The following is a 25,037-nucleotide window of genomic DNA, read 5'->3' on the forward strand; positions in this document are numbered from 1 at the left end:
AGTACATTTTAATGGGAAAACACGTAAACTGCAAAACTGTTTTTATATACCAGATGGCACATTATCCAACTGTATGTGTCCTGTGAACATAAACCACATAATTGTTAAAGAATTAAAGCAATATTTTTAGCCCAGCTGTTGAAGCAGCCTCCTGGAGTGATAGACTTGGATGGCACCAGATGTATTCCATGAGCTACAGGAGAATTGGACCAAAATAAATGTTGTATCAAAAAAGAGCAGGCACTTCCAAAGAGCAATCTTCCAGACAGACAATTGGTAGTTTATTTTGTTACACAAGGATACAGACTTAAGGTGGCCATAGACATAGAGATCTGCTCATTTGGCGATGTAGCCAAACAAGTGGATCTCTCCCCGATATGCCCACATTGAAGTGGGTGATATTGGGCTGATTCGATTGTGGGACCTAGGGCCCAACGATCGGATCACAATGCATCTGATACGGGTGGTAGGATCACGGGACGGCATACAGGTACAGATGCCCCCGCGATCCAACAGCATTTTTTACCTGTCCGATCAAGATCTGGCCAGATATTGATCGGGAAAGTCCATCAAGATGGCCCCACACAATAAGCTGCCGATTCGGTCTGTTAACAGCTTTTATTGGCCCGTGTATGGGGGCCTTTACGTGTTTCACATTTTTCAGACATGATTAAGGGGGTTATTTACTAAACTCCGAATGCAAAAAATCCGAAAAAAATTGTGTTTTTTTAGTATAAAACTGGAATTTAAAAAAAAAAAACACCAATTTTTCTGCGTTTATTATACACCGATGATGGAAAGACCTGCCGAGGTTGCATATAAGTCAGTGGAAGAAGTCCCAAAGATTTTTTAATCTGAAGTTTTTGGCGTTTTCTGGCAAAAATATGAAAAAAAAATTCTTAAAAAATAGTATTTTTCATGATTTTTTCGCGCAAACTGGTTGAAGACTGTATTATTAGTAACTGAAATAAAATACCAAACATTTTACAAGTCTGTCTGGAAGATTGATTTTTGGAAGTGCCTGCTCTTTTTTGATATGGCTATCCGCTCCCCCAGCTGAAGGTTCAGGGTGGTGGACCTGGACCTCTTGCATTTGGTGAGTTTTACATTTTAAGACCTGAAAACTTCATTATACCTGTTATCAGCTTGTGTTCATTACTTCAAAATAAATGTTGCTTTGTTGCAGCTGTTACAGATTATTGTTTTCAATCTTTGAAGTTAGGGCTATGTGGGGATGTACAGGACACCAATGCCTACATACACATAGTTTTTATGAAAGCAGAAAACTGCTGGCTGGTGTCACCAACTATCTTCCTGTTTCAAGGCCTCAGTAAAGGAGTGTATAGAGTTCAAATGTGAGTACAGGTATGGGACCCGTTATCCAGAATGCTCTGGACCTGGGGTTTTCCTGATAATGGATCTTTCTGTAATTTGGATCTACATACCTTAAGTCTACTAGAAAATCATGTAAATGTTAAATAAACCCAATAGGCTGATTTTGCTCCCAATAAGGATCAATTATATCTAAGTTGGAATTAAGTAGAATGTTCTGTTTAGTACTGTATTACAGAGAATTTTGATTATTTGGATAAAATGAGAAACAGCCTTTCCTTAATCCGGAGCTTTCTGGAAAACGGGTTTCTGGATAATAGATCCCATACTTGCACTGTAATCACAGAGCTGTTGTGCATGTATTGCTATTCATCCGGAATATTGATTTGCTTCTGTGGTCCCAAGGTATGTCTAGAACCCATTAGCAGTCATCTTTTGCACTGTACCGGCCATGTACACCATTCTGCAAAATTAAGTGAAGGTTCATATTTGAGTTAGAGTATCGGAAGAGTGCTTAGCATGACCAAAAAAAGGAACCAAATAAAATATTTACAACTACTTTAAACACCATGTCCCATGTACATAAGTTTTCAAGTCACAAGTTTGGGCTCATTTTTATTGAGTAGCAAATCTTTATTGGTGTTCCAAGGTACAGAAGCCACTTCTGCTTATTACAAAGCAAATATATTTTGCACTGCATGTAAAGTGATGCTATACTGCACCAGTAGTGCACTTACAGCAATCTTTTTGCAGCTGATCAAAACTAATGCTCGATTGTTTGTTGCTATTAGAGAAGGAAAGGTTAAAATTTAATAAGCTGTATCAGAAAGGACTATATAAATACACCAGTAAACACTCAAAGTAATGCTGCTCTGAGTCCTCTGTCAAAAGAAACACTGTATTTCTTTCCTTCTATTGTGTACACATGGGCTTCTGTATCAGACTTCCTGCCTTCAGCTTAAACCTCCTTGCCCTGGGCGTGAGCATGCTCAGTTTGCTCCTCCCCCCCCTTCTCTGCTGTAATCTGAGCCCAGAGCTATAAGTGAGCGGGGAGAGACTCAGGCAGGAAGTGATGTCACACCAAGCTAATACTGCAGCTGCTATCCTAAACAAATATGAAGCTTCTAGAGCTTTTTACTCAGGTACTGTAAAGCATTCTACAGAATAAATATAATGGTGCCCCTGTTGTGCTAGAAAGACTACAATATCACATTAAATGGAATATATCAGTTCTCCAGCTAATCATCATGGCCATTTTGGGGCTGAAATGAACAAAGGATGAACAAAAGGTATTTGAAAGCAAGGAAATAAATCTCACAGTGCTTGTTGCTGATACATTATCAAGAAGGGGAACCTTTTGTTCTTTTTTGGATAATACATGAGTATGTTCCACTGATGCTGATCTGTGTGGCAAAGGTGGCTCTAAATTCCCCTTTCATTCTCTAGCTATGTCAAGAAGACATCTAACATAAGCACTTGAGTCTCTCAGGTAGTCTTCAAAGGTAAAAAAAAAAAAAAAAACTTAAAGGGATACTGACCTCTCTTTTCTCATAAAATGAATTATATCTCCCTTTATCAGGACTGTTTAGAAGTGTGGTAGAACCAGAGCAACCAAACACAGGTAATATATATATTTGTCATGATGGAGAAATGGAAAAAATCAGTGATCAGTTGGGAGTTTTAAAAACAATTGAAATTTTATTTAGTTGTACTTGCTGTGTAAAACAAGAGTGTGTTCCCTTGGGTACTAAGCAAGCATTCTACCATTTTTGCAGTTGGCCACTTGAGACTAAAGTCTTTGGATGAGACTTAAGGTGGCCATAGACTAACAATTACAATCTTTCTTAGAAAAGATCTTTCCAAGAAAGATTGTTTGTTCCAATGCACATGTGTAGAGTTGAATCGACAAATATACAAGTAGAAACAATAGAATTCTACCTGTATCTGACGATTCAGCACTTAACAATGACCGATGTTTGGGTGCTTTCAAAGGCACCCAATTAAAATTTTCTGTCCAGCCCGATCGACGAGCCGACCAATATCCAAGTCTTCTGCCGATATTGGTCAGCTCTTTTCCCACCATACACGCACTGAATATCATACGAAAATTTGTTTAGTGCGATATTATCTGCACATCTATGGCCACCTTTAAAGGCCACTATACCTCCATTTTTTCTATAGAACAATGATTAAAACAAGAGGGAAAATGTTGCAGATGTACATTTCTGCTATCTGATTGTAAAAGTCTATATGAGTTTCTAATATGGAAAGTGCTTTTAAAGAAATTGATGGATTATTTATGCCTCCCAAAAAGGGCACTCCCCATATTCTTCTTATGAGATTGTAACAACATAGGAGAATTACGGAAATTATAAAAAAGCTGGAAGCAACTGCAGGTTCAACCAGTAATAACTTCACAGTTTGGGGCCTATCAAGCAAACTGAAAATAAACATACAATGAGCTCAGTTTACTTTAGGTATCTACGGGGAAAAAATGGAGGTACTGTGGCCTTTTAACTGGTTGCTCTGATAAGCATCTTCATTTAAACCAGTGATCCCCAACCAGTAGCTCGCGAGCAACATGTTGCTCTCCAACCCCTTGAATCTTGCTCCCAGTGTCCTCAAAGCAGGGGCTTATTTTTGAATTCCAGGCTTGGAGGTAAGTTTTGGTTTCATAAAAACCAGGTGTACTGCCAAACAGAGCCCCAATGTAGGTTGACAAATCACATAGGGGCTACCAAATGGCCAATCGCAGCACTTATTTGGCACCCCAAGAAAAATGTTCATGCTTGTGTTGCTCCCCAACTCCTTTTACTTCTGAATGTTGCTCACAGGTTCTAAAGGTTGGGGATCCCTGATTTAAACCAACTAAACTAAAATATGCAGCTATATAAAGATATGCAGCTATATACATCTTCCTGGTCAGCATCACTTGTGCAAAAGTGCCTCACTGTACATGTACATGAAAAAAAAAGTAAAGGTGAAATGTACATATATATATAGGGTATATTTTTCTTTTAAGTCTGTGTAAAAATGATTAGGTGTTGTTTAAAATAAATACATGCCACCATTCTTCATATAGCCATATCTTTAAATTAGGAAGCAGTGGTTTGGCAATGTAAAACTTAGGAACACTGCTATATTTTAATTCTGAGCTGAAATTCGCTTTCGGTTAGGCCTACCTGAGTGATATGGGTGCTTGGTACTCGCTGAACAAGGGTCTCAGACACCAACATGGAATGCAGAAAACATTGCTGTATAAAGAATTAAAGACCTGTTTTTCTGTGTTCAGTGTTGATGCTGGCTCCCATTGGTACAGCTCATGGTCCAACCATTTACAGTAACTTCCAAGCTGAAATTAACCTTCAGACCCCAGCCATCCGAGCACATACCCAAGGGGCATTTTGACGTTCATGTCTATTTACCCTTGATTTCTATGTCTTTCACATTATAATAAAAAATGTGTTCATTGACTGCATTGGTATGTACCCTAAAGGCCCCTATACAGGGGCCGATAAAAGCTGCAGACAGACCGAGACGGCAGCTTATTGGCCCGTGTTTGGGGCCATCCGACGGGCGTCCCCGATTGAAATCTGGCCGAAAGTCGGCCAGATGTCGATCTGGCAGGGTAAAAAATCCCGTTGTATCATGGCCGCATCTGTCCGTTGATGCGGACCTCAATGTGGGCATCCCGGGGAGAGATCTGCTCGTTTGGCGACATTGCCAAACGAGCGGATCTTCCAGTGTATGGCCACCTTTAGGATGAATTAATTTGGAATGTATAATCATTTAGAATTGTGCCATAGCATCAAGGAACCACAGGGTATTGAGAAGACTTGCTACACCTCTCATTCCACTGCATCAAATAAAGCTACACAATTTATCGTAGCTTAAGAACAAATAGAGAAGAAACCTGATTTGATGTACACTTAAGGCCCCAGAAAACAGAGGAACCAAATAAACACAGTTATTATACTTATCTGCTCCAATATTTTATAACTGGATATAAAGAGATAAAGATCAATATGGGGAAAAAGCAGCAACTTAATCTCATTATATTCAGATCCTGAATCTTGAGCCTGCAGCATTTCTCTCTGCAGCTCTTGCAAAAGCAGAGCAGAGGATGTGTAAGTTTTAATAAGCTAAATCTGTAGAGCTGCTGGTTGTTTATCCTTTCCTATGAGAGCATACCTTTCAACCATGATGCTTTATATCTATAATATTAACTTTATGGCTTCATTAAAGCCATTTAGGATTTATATTCGAGAAAAAAAAACACACACACAATGCCTCCTTATCATGGCAAAGGGGTTATTATTGTAGAACCCTGTACAGTACTTCAGCATTTTTTTTTTAAAGATTTAAAAAGCAAAGAGTTACAAAACTGTTTGCGACGAACCGGAAATAGAAAAGATAGCGCTTTTTTTGTTTTTTTTTGTTTTTTAAATTCCATTATATAGTACATTGTATAAATTACGGAGTATTCCGATGCATAAACGCATCTGCCTATCATGTATATCAAATGTAACTTTGTGTATTTGTTCTGGTTTGGAAGGTCTGTATTTAATTGTAGCTTAGCATCTCCCAGAGTCCAAGGCATTAAAGTATCTATCACGTGTGACAGTGCTCCAAGTCTGGAACACTGCTGTTGTTGCAGTACCTCAAGTTATTGGGGATGTGACAATCTGTGTAACCAATACCCCCATTTGGGGCGTAAATGGGCTGCAGTCTAAAATCTCCTTTAAGGAGCTGGTCATTGTTTAAGGAGACAATCTGGAAGCTAGTTTCCGTCATCTCCAGGATGGAGTTGTCTTTCTTGGTGCCTGCTTCACAATAGTCGTCTTTCCGTCGCCCACGGTTATATTTCCACTTCTGAGATGTGTAGCGACCCTTTTTGTGCATGTGCCAACAGAAGATGCTCAGGAGAACAACAAGTACAATAATTACAGCCCCGCCTATCAATCCTGCCAGCAGAAATGGAGAGCCCATGCCGTTAATCGTTGTCTGTTCATGACTGGACGGACTGTTGCTGCCATTATTTAGAAGAGAGACCTTTGTGGTTGCCTCTGCACACACTGTCTCTTCCCCGGCTTGATAGTTATTAAAAGCATCAAGTGGAACCAAGCAAATCCTATAAGTGGATTTAGGCTCCAGATTTACAAGACTGAAATGCTGTCTTTCACTGCTAACTATCCGTTCATGGACAATGCCCTCAACCAGACTATGTCCCATTTTAACCCAAGTGAGCTTGAAGGATATTACTGAAATAAATGAAATCCACTTGACAATGATGCAGGTGTCATTTACATAATAAATGACTACTTGAAGACTATCATGACTTATGGGAGTCACCTTGTCAATAATGATTACTCGGTTAGGTAAAGTAGGCAATATTGGGGCTGGTGATGGGGTGGGTGTTGGTTCTGTAGGTGCTTCAGTGGGTGTTAAGATGAAGACAGTAGATAGTGGTGTAGTTGGTGCAACAGTTGGAGAAGCATATGTAACTGGTGGCAGAACAGCAGTGGTTGTTGGACAGGATAAAAGATTCACATTCAATTCCCTAACAGCCATTCCTCGGAAATGCTCTGGTCCCTGGCACATGAAAGCACGAACATTGATTGCTGCTGGAAGAGATTTAAGCCACTCTGTAACCCATTTAATACTGCAGTCACAATACCAAGGGTTATTTCTTGCAGTTAGCTGCTTTAGATTTGTTAGGTTATCAAAAACTCCTTTAGTCAACACCTTGAGGCGATTGTTGGAAATATCCAATCTCTCAAGCTTGTGCAGATTGGCAAAGGCTGACACTGATATGTCGTTAATTTGGTTGTCTTGTAGATTTAGCTTTACCAGATAAGTGCCCTGGAGATCAGTAGGAGGACTGGTGAGCGAGTTGCGTACCATTGAAAATTCCTTAAGTTTTGGTAGATGGCTAAAGGTACCATCTGCAATTCCTTTATTAGTGAGGAGATTGCCATCCAAAATTAATCGTTCTACGTTAGTAAGATTTTGGAAGGCTTGATCTGAAATTGTGGCTATGCGGTTTTCATCCAGTCGTAACTCTTGCAAACATAATGGAAGGCCTACTGGCACACTACTCAAGTGATTTTTGGATAGGAATAGCATCTTTAAACTAATTGCTTCCCGAAATGCACCATCCTCCACCCCTACAGTTGATATAGAGTTATCATCTAAGTGCAATTCTTCCAGCTTTGACAGCTGTGCTAGTGCCGCCCTTGAAATGGTCTGAATATTGTTCTCCTGAAGGTGGAGCACTCTGACATTTTTGGGAAGGTTCATAGGGAACTCATCTAACTGGTTGCCATACAGGTAAACCGTGTCCACTGACTGGACATTGTGCAGTTCTGCTGGGAATCCAGCATTATTAATTTGGTTATTATGGAGGTAGAGCACGGTTACACCCTCTGGTACTCCAAGAGGCACTGAGGTCAAGCTCCGCTCATTGCAGTAGACAAAGTTCCGGTCGCATCGGCACACGCTTGGACATGCCAAAGATTGGGATAACTGTATAGACAGTGCAAATGAAAACACAAGCCATGACTTCAAAAATGATACCCAGTTTCCGGGCCAAATTACTGTCCCAAGGCCCATTTCTAATTTGCAAAACAAAAAAGGCCTTTGTAGAAATATGAGGTGAGAAAGAAAATGAAGTGCAAATGTCAGCATTTAACGTGTTTTTGTCCAGCCATCTGGCAATCACAGATATCTAGCAGCTAAAGGTATTATAATCCTTTCACACTGGCATGTCTTCTGACATTGGTGAGGCTGCTGAAGTCTTGTTTGCCAGGATTGCACTTATCCATACAAACTGCTCTTCTGACTAATCCTTGCCTCTTTCCAATCTTTTAAAGTAAACAGCCTTTCCAAAGTTCTGTGAAAATGAGAAGGGTTTTGACAGTGTCCTCCTTGAACTTCCAGTAGACTTTGGAGCAATCTTGTTAGACATGGACTCTCATCTCATCTGCTTCAACCTCCAGCTGAACAGCCTGTGTAGAAAAAATAGAAATAAAATGTCAGAAAGTAGAAAAGCCATGGTCAAACACAGATAATATAACACTGAACAATGCTATAAATGTCCATCATTTTAAAGAGTCTTGAGGGATCAGATGAAAGCAGTTCCAGAAGCAAAGTCTTGATCTAACAATCAAACATCTCCCTTTCAGATTTGGGTTATTAAAAATAAAAAGTCTCTCTTTTTCCAACACTAGGATAACTGGGGTGAGTCTCTAATTCAGTCCTGCCTCCTCTCAAAATCTCCTGTAGGCTTGTTAATCAGAAAGCCACTAAGAAACTGCAAGGCACGCTCACATAAAGTAAAATGGAATGTGCCGTTATTTGCACCAGCTAAAATAAGTATGTCCAAATATATCCTCGTGAAGCTCGGAAATGTAACATATGTCAAAGTGGTATGCACATTTAAACCATAATGGCTGTTATTTGTATTCCTGAAAGGTGAGTGTAAATTAAATACATACACACATGGACAAATTGATTTGATTCCATTGCTCACATTCCTGTTTCATACAACTTGAAAACATTCTTTAAGATGATCCTACCCTACAAGGATAACCTAATTATTATAAGCCTGAGCATCCAAGCACTGGTAACCTTTGCTAATGTAGTTGCTGCATGACTAAAACTCCCAGTAACCCCAGAGTCTGGAGTATCATTATCATCTTTTACCACACATTTTGGGACCTAAGATTTGTATGCATATCCAAACACCTGTCTGTTTGTCTGGCAGTGGTCTTTCTTTTATTACTACTATATGTGGTGTTGGGAGAACACTGTAGCCTGAGGGTTCTAACTGAATTCGGGTGGTTTGCTTGCCTTGCACCCTAGCTATTAAAGGACATGTAAAGCATACATTTTCCTACTATGTATATAAGTTGGGCACATCTCCCTCACCCAAATGGCATTATTTGCACTGCATACATCCCCTCCGTTTGCCAGCGTCATTACATTTCGCTAAAACAAATAGCAGCTTTCACCCGGGGGCCATTTTCCCTCTGACACATCATCAGTGCATTTATATCTGCAAACAGCACATATGCGATGTAAAGGTCATGCAATTAAATAATGCAGGCATACACAGGCAGAATTTACTATGATGACAAGTCCTGCTTGGATTGAGCACTGTAATGGTTACTCTGAGCTCAGGAGAGGGGGTTAGGATTTAAAAATAGGATCAGACAGCTAGAGCAGAGTTTCTATGGGAACCAGCTATGCCATCTCTTCATTGGCTGTTAGACAGGAGGGTGTGTTTATTAATCTGAGTTGAGAAGAACTGAGCATGCTCATGAGCCAACAGCCAACGCAAATTCCTGAGGGAGGGGGCAGAGTGGGTTAGAGAAGCAGAAGGAATCCTAAGTGATTAAGGTGGATGCTGCAGCCTTATTATTAACCCTTGAACAACCAGTGGCAGTTATCAAGTTATAAAGATTTCAAAGAGGTTGTTCACTGATTACATTTTTGTGTGAGGGGTTTACATGTCCTTTAAGCATGTCTAGAAAACAGTAGGGATTTCTTCCCTGTTCTTCTTGACCTGTTCATAGCTTTGCTTGCACAAAATGAATAAATCATGTTATCCTTTTTCTTAAAATAATACAGGCCACTGACAGAAGCGATCAGGAATAACCTACATTTCAGCTATCGCTGTAGACTATTAAGGTATCTATCTCAAAATAAAATAATAAAACCATCAACAGGACAAAAGGATAAGCGGCTTTCAAAATTTTTACATGAGCCTGTCTATTTAACCAACCATCACCGGTAAATCACAGGGAGATTTGTTACTGTATATCTCATGCAGTATTATAGGGGTGAAGGGTTTGGGCCTTCTCCAAACATTGATGTTTTCTAGACTCTAGAGCACTGATCCCCAACCAGTGGCTCGTGAGCAACATGTTGGGCAAATTCACTTATGGTCAAATATCGAGGGTTAATTAACCCTCGACATTCAAATGCCGAATGGAAATCCTTCGACTCCGAATATCGAAGTCGAAGGATTTACCGCAATTCGTTTGATCGAACGAACGAAAAATCATTCGATCGAACGATTAAATCCTTTGAATCGTTCGATTTGAAGGATTTTAATCCATCGATCGAACTATTTTTCTTCGACCTAAAAAAGCTTGCAAAGCCTATGGGGACCTTCCCCATAGGCTAACATTGACTTCGGTAGGTTTCAGGTGGCGAACTAGGGGGTCGAAGTTTTTTTTTAAAGAGACAGTACTTCGACTATCGAATGGTCGAATAGTCCAACGATTTTTAGTTTGAATCGTTCGATTCGAAGTCGTAGTCGAAGGTCGAAGTAGCCAATTCGATGGTCGAAGTAGCCAAAAAAAACATTCGAAATTCGAAGTTTTTTTTATTCTATTCCTTCACTCGAACTAAGTAAATGTGCCCCGTTGCTCACCAACCTCTTGGATGTTGCTCCCTGTGGCCTCAAAGCAGGTGCTTATTTTTTAATTCTAGGTTTGTGGGCAAGTTTTGGTTGTATACAAACCAGGTGTACTCCTAAACCAAGCCTCTTGTAGCTGCAAGTCTATATAGGGGCTTTTCACAGCCCAAAAGTGGCACCTCCAGGAAATGTTTTCATGATTGTTTTGCTCCCCAACTCTTTTTACATTTGAATGTGGTTCACGGGTAAAAAAGGTTGGGGATCCCTGCTCTAGAGGAAGCAAGATATATTCGCAGAAAGGAAACTCATTTATATACAGTGAGCACCCTCTGGGAAAATACAAATGTAATAATACTAAAGCAATTACGAATGCAAACTGTGAAAGTAATGACTGACTCATCTGATGCGCTCTCAAACATGACAGTTGTAGAAAAAAAAGGTTTAATTGACGCACTCATCATTCTCCGACTGTTAAACAGAATACGTTGGCCCTTTCACAGGAATGCTACTTGCACTCTGGACAACTGTTGAGCAGGGGTGGCAAAACTTCAGCCTTTGACTGTCACGGGATCTGGGAGCTGTAGTTTAACTGTCTCTGCATGGCCAGGGCTGGACTTACAGACCCAAAAGTTGCAACATACTTCTAATTCCTTTTTTCAGAAACGCTAGAATTAGGCAAAGCAGTGGAGTCACGTGGCAACTGGCTGATCAGGGACAGTGAGGCTCCAATTATTGCCAGTGACGTGAGGCTGCATAAAAAGATCCTGTAACTGGATTAGGTTTCTAACTCAATTCTGGCTGTCACAGTTCATCCTTCTTAACGCAGTGAGGTTTGTGTCTCAATCGTGCTGTCTTGTTTGTGATGGTTTCATCTGTCTGTGTGGACTGAATCTCAATGACTCTGTCTTGCTGTGCAGAAGGTCTTCTCGTTGCCCGTCACATTGTGGTGCAGGGCACACGGATAACACTTACTACCTTTGCCCTGACTGCCAACTGAGATCTCTTTTGCACCCAAGGACAGTTCCCCACAAATAATTCCATACTGTATATTCGTCTCTGACAATTCATCGTCCCAGATATTGTTTCTTCTCCATCCTGCTCTTGTTTTTGATCTGCTGCTCAGAGCTACTCCATCAGCCAAGGGCGGCTGTGCTTCTCAGTAAAAGAAGTCACAGAAGGATAAATAAAGTTCATAGCTTATGTCACCCCCCCCCCTCAAATCCCATAATAGCATAATAGGCAGGTGCTGCATTAGCTCCCAAGAAAGCTTTAGTTGTAAATCCAGATTTGCAGCACCTCTCCAGCCTCAAGAAAACACTTCCCTGTGCAGTCACATCCCACTGCTTACTGACTAAGACAATTCACTCTTCATTCTCTCCTTTCGCAGCCTGGGACAAATCAAATTCCACTTTACTCTATTCACTTGCACAGTCAATTCATTCTCGGCAGGGCGTTTAGCAAGGCGGATGGTGTTTAAATAAACAGGCTGATAAAAATACATTTTTCATTAACTAATACTGCAGCACGCACACAAACGTGTATATTTACATAAAATTAAATATATATTGCATAAAATGATACATGCATAATTAACTGATTTATGACAAACCTTAACTTCTTGAATTACCCAGCATGCACTCTGTGTTAAATTATAACAATGAAATGAGTTAGAATCGAACCCAAAAACACCAGGTAAAAGCAAATGACTAAAAACTGTATCTATTCATAACTGTGAACATTAGGAAACTCTGGCTGTATTTGTTAAGGATATTATTTCTCATATAATATGTGTCCGACTCACTCTCCGTCCTAATGGTATAACCGCATGGCTGTTGCCGAGGAAACTGCAGTACTAGCTTGATCAAACTGTGCACATGCAAAGACATGACTGCACTTGACTTATAAGATTCTCTGCCAATTGCTATACCAACTTAAAGTTATTAGCTGGAATGGCGCTCTGCCGGCTCTCAGACAGTATTAAATAGAGTAAGAATTAACTGAAAATGCTTGTTTGCCAAGCAGGCTACAGTCTAATCCCTGTAATTCATTTATAGCAAGAAAAACAGTGACAGCACTGTCGGATAAACCTACACCATCGACAACAGCCCAAACATTCCATTATGGCTTCTTCCTTATCACATGCTATATCAGACCAATGCTACTATCCCTCTGGGTCAGTTTAAAGGAATGCTGTCATGGGAAAAAAATTTTTTTTCAAAATGAATCAGTTAATAGTGCTGTTCCAGCAGAATTCTGCACTGAAATACATTTCTCAAAAGAGCAAACAGATTTTTTTATATTCAATTTTGAAATCTGACATGGGGCTAGACATATTGTCAATTTTCCAGCTGCCCCAAGTCATGTGACTTGTGCTCTGATAAACTTCAATCACTCTTTACTGCTGTACTGCAAGTTGGAGTAATATCACCCCCCTCCCCAGCAGCCAAACAAAAGAACAATGGGAAGGTAACCAGATAACAGCTCCCTAACACAAGATAACAGCTGCCTGGTAGATCTAAGAACAACACTCAATAGTAAAAACCCATGTCCCACTGAGACACATTCAGTTAAGGTGGCCATACACGGGCCGATAAAAGCTGCCGACAGACCAAGTCGGCAGCTTATTGGCCCGTGTATGGGGGCCCCCGACGGGCTTCCCGATCGAGATCTGGCCGAAAGTCGGCCAGATCTCGATCGGATGAGGTTAAAAATCCCGTCGGATCGCGGCCGCATCTGTTCGTTGATGCGGTCCCGCGATCCGACCGCCCGTTTGGCGAACGCTAGGATCCGATCGTTGGGCCCTAGGGCCCACGATCGGATCAGCCCGATATTGCCCACCTCAAGGTGGGCATATCGGAGGGAGATCCGCTCGTTTGGCGACATCGCCAAACGAGCGGATCTATCCGTGTATGGCCACCTTTACATTGAGAAGGAAAAACAGCAGAAACTGCCAGAAAGCATTTCTCTCCTAAAGTGCAGGCACAAGTCACATGACCTGGGGCAGCTGGGAAATTGACAAAATGTCTAGCCCCATGTCAGATTTCAAAACTGAATATACAAAAATCTGTTTGCTCTTTTGAGAAATGGATTTCAGTGCAGAATTCTGCTGGAGTAGCACTATTAACTGATGCGTTTTGAAAAAAAACATGTTTTCCGATGACAGGATCCCTTTAAGTAACAGCTAATGGCTGTTCCCGGGGCAGACAAATGCGCAGTAGAACTAAATCGCTGACTTTTTTGTTAAAGTTCGGCTTCACGCTCTACTGCGCATGAGCAGCTGCCCAAAGAAAGAGGAAGATGGAAGAGGATCACTTTGTGGTGCTCACTGGAATAACACCGGGCTGGTGCAGTTTTCTGCTGATAGGAGCACCGGCCTGGTGTTTCAGGTAAGTATATTCAATCACTTGGGGGTGCCTAACATTTGGCACCCCCAAGTGCTGTCTGTAGCAATGGGCAAATCTGATCCGTTTCAATGAGCCAAAAATTCTGCAAATGGCAAAAAAAGTTGGCAAACGCATTGAAGTCAATAGGCTTTTTTTTTTTAACACAGAATTTTCCAAGCTGTGCAACATTTTTTTTTTTACTATTCATTTTAGTATATGGGTGTTTCTGAGAAACTCATTGGGCCTAATTAATCAAAGTAAAATTTAGGTGAGGTTTGACAGTGTATGTGTTAGCTTCTACCAGAAGTACAACAAGAAAATGATGTCTTGGGCACAGGCAGTATGTTGAAAGGGGGGCTCATGTCTCTCAAGCAAAAATGCTGTGAGGTCCCCATGTTGCCATTCCGTGTGTTTAAGGTGGTGCTTTTTGTTCATTTTTGTTGGGAAGGTGACTGAGTGTCTTGGACACCATTGGGGGAATGTAATACAAGTCGGTAATGGAAAAAATATTCGCAATGCGAAAAGTTATGCCTCTGTGCGAACAAATTTGCGTTTGTGCGAATTTAATATACCGGTAGCTTCAGCCCATAAAACTGGTTACTCACTACATTTCAGTCCAGGTTCAGGCTGCAAGAAGTTGGGTTTTGATAGGGATCAGGTTCTGCTTATGAGGGCTCACTGTAATTTTATGTAAATTACAGTGATTTTTACCTACACCCTGGCATTTTCCTAGAATTCCAATGTACTAGATGCACATATGTTATGTTCTAGTAATACCAATCAGATGTTTACAGGTGATTTATCGACTGTACCTGCTGATTGGTTGCTATGGGTTAATAGACCTGGCACGAATGGTGCAACTTTTATAACTCTACACCTCTTGTGTTTTTGAGTTTGACATACATTACAAACCCTTCTTTTGTGTATGGGGCATATTTATCAAAGGTCGAAGGTTTTTAAAAAAAACGTTGAACTTCGAATTCAAAAAGACCAATCGAATGGAGGTCGAAGTTTTTTTGGGGTCGATGTGGGCCGAATTCGGCCTACTTCGAATCCTACGTTCATACTTCGATCGTACTTTGATTAGAAGTTTTTTTAACTTCGACCTTTGATCTCCCAAACTCCCCCAATTTCCTCCATACAGGTTGTAGGAGGTCCCCCATAGGCTAAACCAGAACTTCGGCAGCTTTAAGGTGGTGAATGGTCGAAGTTTTAAAGAGACAGTAATTCAAAAAAATTTGAATTTCAAAGTTTTTCCAAATTTGAATCGAAGTATGACTATTCCCTAGTCGAAGTACACAAAAAATAGTTTGAAATTCAAAGTTTTTCCCTTTGAAACTTCACCTCGACCTTTGATAAATCTGCCCCATAGTATGTGTATGTGTCCAATGGTTTACTTTAGAACTTCCAAGTTTTATATTTTACAACATTAGGAAAACAAATGCTTTAGCCAACCAGTGGAAGGTGAGTGATGGCTATTGGAAAGAATGAAGAGAGAACAGGACTACACAAGTCTTTTTATCTGATTTTCAACATTAATCAACGCACTGTAAAGGAATCCCAGCACAGCGCAACCTCCCTGATGGTTATCATTTCAGAAATTCCATTAGAAGACAAGAACACCAGGGGAAACATCTAAGAACCAACTGATGAATAAAAAGAAGAAGAAAAAACTTTAACCCCTTGCAGTCTGAAGCAAAGATGCCTTTGTAAAGAAGATATTGAATGCAAAATTACCAATATAACCAGGGAACTCCTTAAAATGTATTCATGTTACTGCACAGCAACTTGTTCACTGCCCCTAGAAGTTTTACATGTGGAGAAACAGCTTTGCACATTGTAACCGAGTACCTGTAACTGTCTGACTGAAAGGATCAATAATATCCATTAATGTCACTTACAAGTACCCAGTACTGAGATAGAAAATAAACCGGCAATTTGGCCCATGTCATAAAATCTGATGTGTTGCCTTTCGCCGTCTTCCAACAACAAAATATCAATCTGCTAACGGAATGTTTTCTCTTGTAATGGAAACTGCGCTACAGATTACTTTAACTCATGTTAACGCCATCTGACGGGGACATAAGAAACTCTCTATATGGGGGTTTATTTCTCGAAGTCGTTTGTCACCTCAAGCATATGAAAAATGATATAAATAACATGTCTTTCTTATAATAAAACTGTCAGATTTGCAATAGCATTTTTAGCATTACCACCAGCAGGTGTCAGCAGTGCTCCTAGGCTTCACGGTTAGGCTTCTGCCAATTTGACAAGATAAACCAGTTTGTTGAGTACCAGACACCACACATATTAGGTAAACTGTGTTTTGTGTGTTTTCCCCCGTGGAATGTGGCAAACTCTTGCTGTACTTTCACTACAGCTGTCTGTAGATGACAAAGAATAATTACAGTTTGGACAAATGGATGGTTCTTCAGTTGTACTACAACTCCCAAACCTCTGTCAGTCAATGGAAGTCTTAAATACAGACATTAAGTATTTTAACATAAGCCCTGAGATGCAATTAATGACTATACGGAATGCGTAGCATAATCGGTCCAGCAGCCGTCTTTGAAATACTTTCTAAAGATCTCAGAAACCACACGGCTGCTACTACTACCATCAAATATGAATGAATGACATCACATGGTAATTACACATGGTTGTGTGGTTTTCTTACATTGCAAAATGCTCCTTAATGAAGAGAGATGCTCCAATGCTGTCCTGCTGTACTCGCCACTTTCATTATGAGCTGCAAACCTCAGCCAGGCTTCTAAGAACACAGAAGCCTCTAGCAAGGGTGTCGGTCATGAGGAAGCATGAGTCGCACACAGCAGTGATGAATGATCATGTCTGTGCACAACCCCGAAGCGCTTTACTTCTTTTTTTTTCTCATGTGCAAAAGATCCAACAATTAAAGAAAACTAAAAACATAAAATGAACGGAATAACTGTCTCCAAGTTTCCTGACCTAACCTGGCCACACACATATATCATTCATAAATTACTGTAATTAGCTTCCAATTTTACAGAGCTGGTTTTCTGCTGCAGACCCATACTTAAAGCAGTGAATACCAGAACAACAAGCAACCACAGGGAAGTCAGAGATTATACTATAATACAATAATAATAATTCTAGTCCATTGCTGAACTACAACCTATAGAATCACCAGTCAACATTATACATGCACAACACCAGTTTGCTGTAGAGCAGTGATCCCCAACCAGTGGCTCGTGGGTAGGGTTGCCACCTTTTCTACTAAAAAAAAATGTACCGGCCGGTGGGGGTGGAAACAAAAGGAGGTGGTCTGTTACTCAAAAGGGGCGGTCTGGGATGTAAAGGGGTGGAGCCACACACTGTGATGCAAAAGGGGTGGAGCAACACGTGTGATGGACAGAAGCCTGAAAAAAGATACGTTCTGAGCGAATTCAGGGCAGGCCAAGGGCCTTTTTTTAAGGATATTACAAATTACAGGCAAATACATTGCCGTTAAATTTGTAATACTGGCCCCGGCCTTGGCAGGTGGTTTTACCAGCCAGTCAGGTAAAATACTGGCCGGGTGGCAACCCTACTCTTGGGTAATGTTGCTCTCCGACCCCATGGATGTTGCTTCCAATGGCCTCAAAACAGGTACTTATTTTTGAATTCCTGGCTAGGAGGCAAGGTTTGGTTGCATAAAAATCCAGTGTACTGCCAAAAAGAGTCTTTTGTAGACTGCCAGTCCAGCTAGGGGCTATCAGTAGCCAATCGCAACACTTATTTTGCACCACCCAGGGATTTTTTTTAATGCTTGTGTTGCTCCCCAACACATTTGAATGTTGCTCATGGGTAAAAAAGGTTGGGGATCGCTGCTGTAGAATAAAGCAAAGGATTGGATATGGATGCCAAGCATCATGCCCTCTAGTGTTCTAGATGCAGTCTCTGCTCACACTGAAATACTCGCACACTTTTCCTTAACTGTCAGCATTTAGTTCAACTCTAGCTCCCTGCTGGCGTTTTCAACTCCTTTCTCTGCACTTATGTGCTATTGTTGTTCTACCAACTCGTACATCAATGCATTCACAAATTTGCGTGTGCGGCAAGTATTTATTGTGGCAACAGAAGTTTAGGAAATTCCTATGAAACATGTCTAATTTTGAAAACATGCTGAAATTCCCAGACAAGCTTCAATAACAACAGAACTGAATCCTCTAGCATCGGTCACAGCCTTATATTTTAATCATGTGCCGGTCTATTTAGCTCTATATCTGAACGTGAAATACATTCTAATATGTGACTCTGACTTGAATAAACAAACGTACGTGGCAGCTGCGTGGGGGTAAAGGGAAATATATCCTTTTTAAAGGAAGTGCCCCTTTTCTCCCCTTAAACAGACAGTATTTCAACAGGAAGCAAATCCTTATGACAGGCCCCACTCAGATGCACAATTGTGAATATAGAGAAATGTGCATGTAACAGGGCATGCATAAGTCAAATCACAGGGCAAATCGCTTAGATTAAGAGCATAGTTCCCCCTTCAAAAAACGTGCCTTAGAGAGATGGAGATGGCTTATTAATGGACTAGTTAATCCTCCTTCTGCTGATCTTTCTAAATCCCAAAACCCATCATATATGTTTTTTGTTTTAAAGCATAACCATGCTTAATTTGCACATTGATTTGTATCTCTGCAAAATGGTGCAGCTTACAGCTTTTTTTCCCTGCATAAGAAAACTAAAAAATCAGTGTGCATTAGTGAGTGACTCTTATACGAAAAATATCACCAATATAACATGTTCAGAGAAACCGATTAAAAGGGTTTTTTACCTTTATGTTAGCTTTTAGTATTTTATAGAAAGGCCAGTTCTAAGCAACTTTTCAATTGGTCTTTCATTATTTATTTTGCATAGTTTTTAAATGATTTGCCTTCTTCTGTCTCTTTCCAGCTTTCAAAGGGGGGGTCACTGATCCCATTTAAGAAGCAAATGGTCTAGAAGGCTACAAATGTATTGTTATAGCTACTTTTTACTACTCATCTTTCTATTCGGTGGTTTCCTATTCAAATTCCAGTCTATTGTTCGAATCAGTGCATGGTTGCTAGGGAAATTTGGACCCTAGCAACCAGACCGCTGACATTGCAAACTGCTGAATAAAAAGCTAAATAACCCAAAAACTGCAAATAATAAAAAATAAATTAAAACCAACAGCAAATTGTCTCAGAATATCACTCTCTACATCATACTACACAATAACTCAAAGGTGAACAACCCCTTTAAAGTTGTAGGAACCCGGAAAATACATGCAATGATGCAAGGCTGCCTACTGCTGCAGACTAATAAAGCCCTATAGAAAGCTCTTCCTAGGTTTATGTGAGTGGATGTCCACCCAAACAAAGCAAACACACAAATCACTTTTAGTGAGTCTAACTTCTCCCAAGGGACCTGATATCTTATATTGTTACAATTACTTATTTGCTTATCTCAAAATTGTTACAAAAGTATCTTATCTGCAGCTGTGGCTGTTCTGGGCTCTCTGCCAAAAGCAAATTAAATTTTTCTGGCTTTTCAGTGCATAGAAAATCAGGACTTTTCAATACAAACGAGGGACTGCGGGTTGAGCTGTCAAAAGAGGGACCGTCCCTCTGAAAATGGGAGGTATGCTATAGAGGGACGATTTTATATTATAGGCCTACAGTATTTATGAATTCTACTGAGCACTAAGCCACCTGTTCTAAAATAGAAAAGTAGTTCAGCTATCTCTTTACAGGCTTTGCTAAACAGTGAATATGGGGGAGGGGGGCGGATATGCCTTTTTCTCATTAAAAATAAAACAGTAGCTTGTATTTGATCCCAACTAAGATATAATTAATCCTTATTGGAAGCAAAACCAGCCTATTGGGTTTATTTAATGTTTAAATGAATTTCTAGTAGACTTAAGGAATGAAGATCCAAATCACAGAAAGATCCATTATCCGGAAAATCCCCTGTCCCGAGCATTCTGGATAAGAGGTCCCATACCTGTACAAAACAATGTAAATTCTAGAATAGGAGAAGTGAAAATGTCACCTCTCCTCTGCTGTGAAAATGTCAGCAGTCCCAGATGAGGTTGTGATTCCATGCCTGCTCAAGATACCAGCCTTGATAAAATTGGAGCCACAGCTGTTGTGGCAGGGACAACTGGTCCACATTTCAGTCCCAGTCACCAGGAGATTATCACATTTTGCTTGAGCTGGGGATTCAAGTTACTCCAACCAGTGAAAAGAAAAACCATCACTCAACATGCCTTCAGAATCTGAGCTTAGATAAAGTGCTTCATTAGTAACAGGCATGTCTTGGGTATCTTAACACTATTTCCTGTGCCCTGAAACTGATGCTCCAGCACTGTGTGCGGCCACAAAATGCCATTATCATATAGAGGGCTTCAAATAAATAGTTAGGGTTAATACATTCATAGGTTTAAACTTTTCCATTCACTTTAATGGGAATACTGGCCCATGCAATGTACCCCTTAGCCAGGTTTTGGAAATTTTAATTAGGGCACATATAGTTGCATAACTGCCCAGTATGGCGAATTACAAAAAGCTTTCTTGGTGGTGGTCTTCAAGAAGCCATTTACTAAACCTACGTACTTGTGCACTACATGGTATGATAAGGCATGAGATGCTGCTAACCATAGCTCCTGTGTAGTGGTGGGCGAATTTATCCCGTTTTGCCACGAAAAAATTAAATGCGAATTTTCACGCTGTCGACAATTCCCCAGCGGCAAAATTTATGCCGACGACAACTTAGACGGCAAATTCGAGAATTTATTCGCCGGCGAAATGTGGTAATTTGACGCAAGTTAGCGCCTGCTGAAAAAATTCGCCCTCACTACTCCTGTGCCATAAGCATGTACAAGTCGTATCACTAAAGAAAAACTATTAGCACTCACATCCTATTGCTCCCAGCACAGCAGATCATCATATTCACGTTTTTCCTCATTATGTAATGGGGAAAAAAGTAAAGAATGGTATATTTCATAATTTGCTCTCACAATGGTAATATATCAATGGAAACCAATAGGTTAGGAGGGTGTTCATTGGCCTCCAATGAGGTTTCTTGCTTTGAAGTTTAGCAGCAGATAATTGCTTACAGAATACCAGCCTATATGTTCCTTTTGCCTTGAAGATTTTTGCTGTAATCTGAATTATGTCACATTATGTCCCTCACAATCCCAACAGCTGGATGGAGTGGCTTTAGTTAGTCAGGCAACACATTGTGACAAAGCTGTGAGCCATTTCATACTATCTGGATTTTTAAGGAGATCCCCAACACATGGTAGGTCACTTAAAGGAGACCTACCTCCTTTAAGATTAGCCACAATAGTGCAAGCTATACCATAATGTTTATTCTGCAGAATGCTTTACCATACCTGAGTAAACAGCTCTAGAAGCTCTCTCTGTTGAGAGTCAAAGACTATGACTAAAGGAGAAAAAACATTAGGATAGCAGCTGCCATATTAGCTTGGTGTGACATCACTTCCTGCCTGAGTCTCTCCTTGCTCATTCATAGCTCTGGGCTCAGATTACAGCAGGGAGGGGAGGAGCGAGGGGGGAAAGGGAGGGGAGAGAGAAGCAAACTGAGCATGCTCAAGCCATAGCGCTGCAGGTTTAAGATAAAAAAGGGAAGTCTGATACAGAAGCCCATGAGTACACAAAAGAAGGAAAGAAATGTTGTGTTTCTTTTGACAGAGGACTCAGAGCAGCATTACTTTGAGGGTTTACTGGTGACCTTTCTGATAAAGCTTACTTAATTTTAGCCTTTCCTTCTCCTTTAAATGTGACAGTATGGGAGGATTTTCTATATAATTAAGTATTTGCTCTGCTCAGCAATCACATCCATTACCATTAACAGAATCCAGAGAGGATGGCAAAAGTTACATTTCATAAATGATGTTTTAAAATCTTAAAGTTGAATATATAAATATGACATTGTCAAAAATTTCAGACTTTACATGCCATCCACTGTGGTAGTCCCTCTTGACAAACGCTTGTGTATGAACAAAGATTTTGAAACGTATAAAGAAAAGTATCAGAAATCAGTAAATCTTAGTTTGCATAACCATTATATTTACAGCGATATATATTTAGCTTATATTCATCTTGTACTTCACTAAACAACAATAGATTTTAAAAGTAGCAGCTCATATCTATGCAATATTCCGCCTTTAGTGTTTTCTGCAGACAACCTGCAGTTGTTCAGTAAGTAAATTGCTCTCCCCATATGAATTATTCTGCACAATGAAGCTAGCAGTTTGCTTTTATCTTGCGAGATGTGGGCAAAATGTGTCTTTAGATAATTTGAAAGACGGCTTTTCAGAGAGCACAGACACTGCTGAAAGTGATTTTAGATATCTGGAGGTTTATAATGCACCATTAGGACAGATAGGAAGGTCTGCAGTTACAAGTACACGCTGGTCTTTTGTCCCAAAGAATAATGTGCAGTGAGGTTGCCATAACCCTTTGCTGGGAAAAAAAACGAAATGGAAGGCAGAACAAGTTCTAAATGTTAGACTTTACAGCAAAATGAGACGATTAAGTATAGGGCATCAACTATTGTGCTGTCCCCATACTATTCCTTGTTTTTGTCAATGTAACTGCAATAAATGTGAGTAATCGGACATCTATTTCTAGATTTGGAGATGGAAAAATATATTCTTGCAAGTCTGGAAACCTGTGGATTTAGGGGTAAATTTACTAACCTGTGAAAATTCGCCAGCGACGGCTTCACACCCATAACTACTCTTCGCCAGGCATAAAATTTGCTCAGACAACGCTAATTTACTAAAATGTGAAGTTGCGTCCAGGGAGCCGAACCTGTAGAATTTTCGCTAGCGTTACATCGGCAATCAAAGAGAAGATGTGCTAGCATTCAATTATGCCTAGCGCAACTTCGTTGGAGGTCTTGCTCAGGCTAATTTGCATACGGCAGCAAATTATAACGTTTAATGGACGTATATGTTGCAGCAAATACGTTACATTACACAAGTCCAGGGAACCTTAATAAAGAAAATATAGTTGTTATAATGCCCTACACATGAGCCCACTGTATAGTTAATGTTCCGTATGTTAGAAAATGTATGGGGGAACCTGGTTACCCAAAAAAACATTTTTAAGGACTTTTGCAGGCTATAACTCTGAAAAAGGAAAAGACGGCAGCATTTTTTGGGACTTAGAAAATTTTTCCACTAAAAATTCGCCGGAGCGAAAATTCGTCTGGCATTAGAGTGCAAAGTAATGCTAGCATCTATCTCGTTCGCTAGTGAACTGATGCCTGCACCCATTAGTAAATCAGCGAAGTAACGAAATGACGTCATGCTTTTGTAAATGTGCCCCATAGTACCACCCTGTAACTGCTAAAGGATTGACAGTGGAAGAAGAAACTAAAAACTACTCTGAGGACTGAAAAAAGAAAGAGGCTAACGGACAGAGAAAGGAGAAAATTTGTGAAAGGAAAGCAATATGGTAAATAGGAAAAATGTTATAGAAAAGGGATATGAAGACAATAAACTGGTATACCTGTTATCCCCAATGCTCAGGACTTAGGGTTCTCCAGATAAGGGGTCTTTCCGTAATTAGGATGTCCATAGTATACAAAAAAATTATTTAAACATGAATTAAACCCAATAGGACTGTTTTGCCTCCAATAAGGATTGATTATAGCTTAGTTGGGATCAAGTACAAGGTACAAATTAACGGCTATAGACAAAAAAGAACACCATTTTAAATAATTTGTTTAAAATGGAGTGTATGGGCCTCCAGTAATTTGGAGCTTTCTGGATAATGGGTTTCCAGATAATGGATCCCATACCTGTATCAAAATATCTCTGCTAAGAGAGTGAAAGCACCAAAGGACAAGAGGTATGAAGTCAGTATAAGAATAAGTAAGTACAAAAGACAAAGTAATTTTAAGGCAATCATTACAACCCATTGTACAACCCATTACAACCCATTACAAAATATAAAAATAGGCCCCATCATTTAAAAATCTACCCATTGATAAGCTCCCTCATATGAAATTTTGATCATCAAGCTAGATCTCATTTTAGGGCATAAGATATTTTGCTTAGCAAAGGTATTTTGTTGCCAAGTGGATTTAAACGATGTAGAAATGTAGACCCAAGCAGAAACGATCTTAGGGATATCAAACAGAAACAGAATACCCCTCTTTCTTTTATATTCATTTAATCATTAAAGGGAAATTGGATGGCAATTAACCGAATTAATCTAAAATGGACTGATTTTTGGCAATGAAAACACAACTATTAAAATGCACCTTGTGCATGGGAGAGAGAATTTTTTCTCTGTAAAAGTCCTGTTTTATTATTGCAATGCTTGAGATACAATTCCACTCGTTTGTTTATACAAACCTCTGTAATTAGTAAGGAAAACTGTATTTTAAAAAGCTTATGTTTTTGCTCCAATGTACAAGACCTGTACGTACAATTAAGCTTCTTTTCCTAGGATACTTACAAACCCAAAGAAAACTTTTTGTGAATCGTAGCATCCCCAAGGTAGGCAATATGGAGGCTCCAAACATATATATATATATATATATAATACTGGCTTGTCTGACCATGAACAAATATAATTATATAGTTGTACAATCCAATGCGAATAGGATCATTTTTAGTTTGAAATTCAATATATTTTCATTTTATATGATTAATAGGAGAATAGATACATAGATAGCTATATAAATAAATGATGATGAAATGATGATGATAGACAGACAGACAGACAGACAGACAGACAGACAGACAGACAGACAGATAGATAGATAGATAGATAGATAAATAGATGGATGGATGGATAGATGTATGTGCATGTATGTATAGTTACATTTACAGGTACTTCTGCATACTTGCTATTTTAATTTTTTTGTTT

General features: G+C 39.8%; 1 protein-coding gene across 1 annotated transcript in view; it reads right to left on the reverse strand.

Annotated features, from left to right (window-relative positions):
* Positions 1-5,626: 5,626 nt before the first annotated feature.
* flrt2.S (fibronectin leucine rich transmembrane protein 2 S homeolog) overlaps positions 5,627-25,037 on the reverse strand; it is a 46,768-nt gene continuing 27,357 nt past the window's right edge. Inside the window, exon 2 of the mRNA XM_018232441.2 lies at positions 5,627-8,339. Within this exon, the coding sequence (XP_018087930.1) occupies positions 5,944-8,019 (2,076 nt within the window). The 5' untranslated portion in view covers positions 8,020-8,339 and the 3' untranslated portion in view covers positions 5,627-5,943. The remainder of the gene's footprint in view (positions 8,340-25,037) is intronic.

Source organism: Xenopus laevis, chromosome 8S (assembly GCF_017654675.1).
Source record: "Xenopus laevis strain J_2021 chromosome 8S, Xenopus_laevis_v10.1, whole genome shotgun sequence".
Classification (NCBI taxonomy): domain Eukaryota; kingdom Metazoa; phylum Chordata; class Amphibia; order Anura; family Pipidae; genus Xenopus; species Xenopus laevis.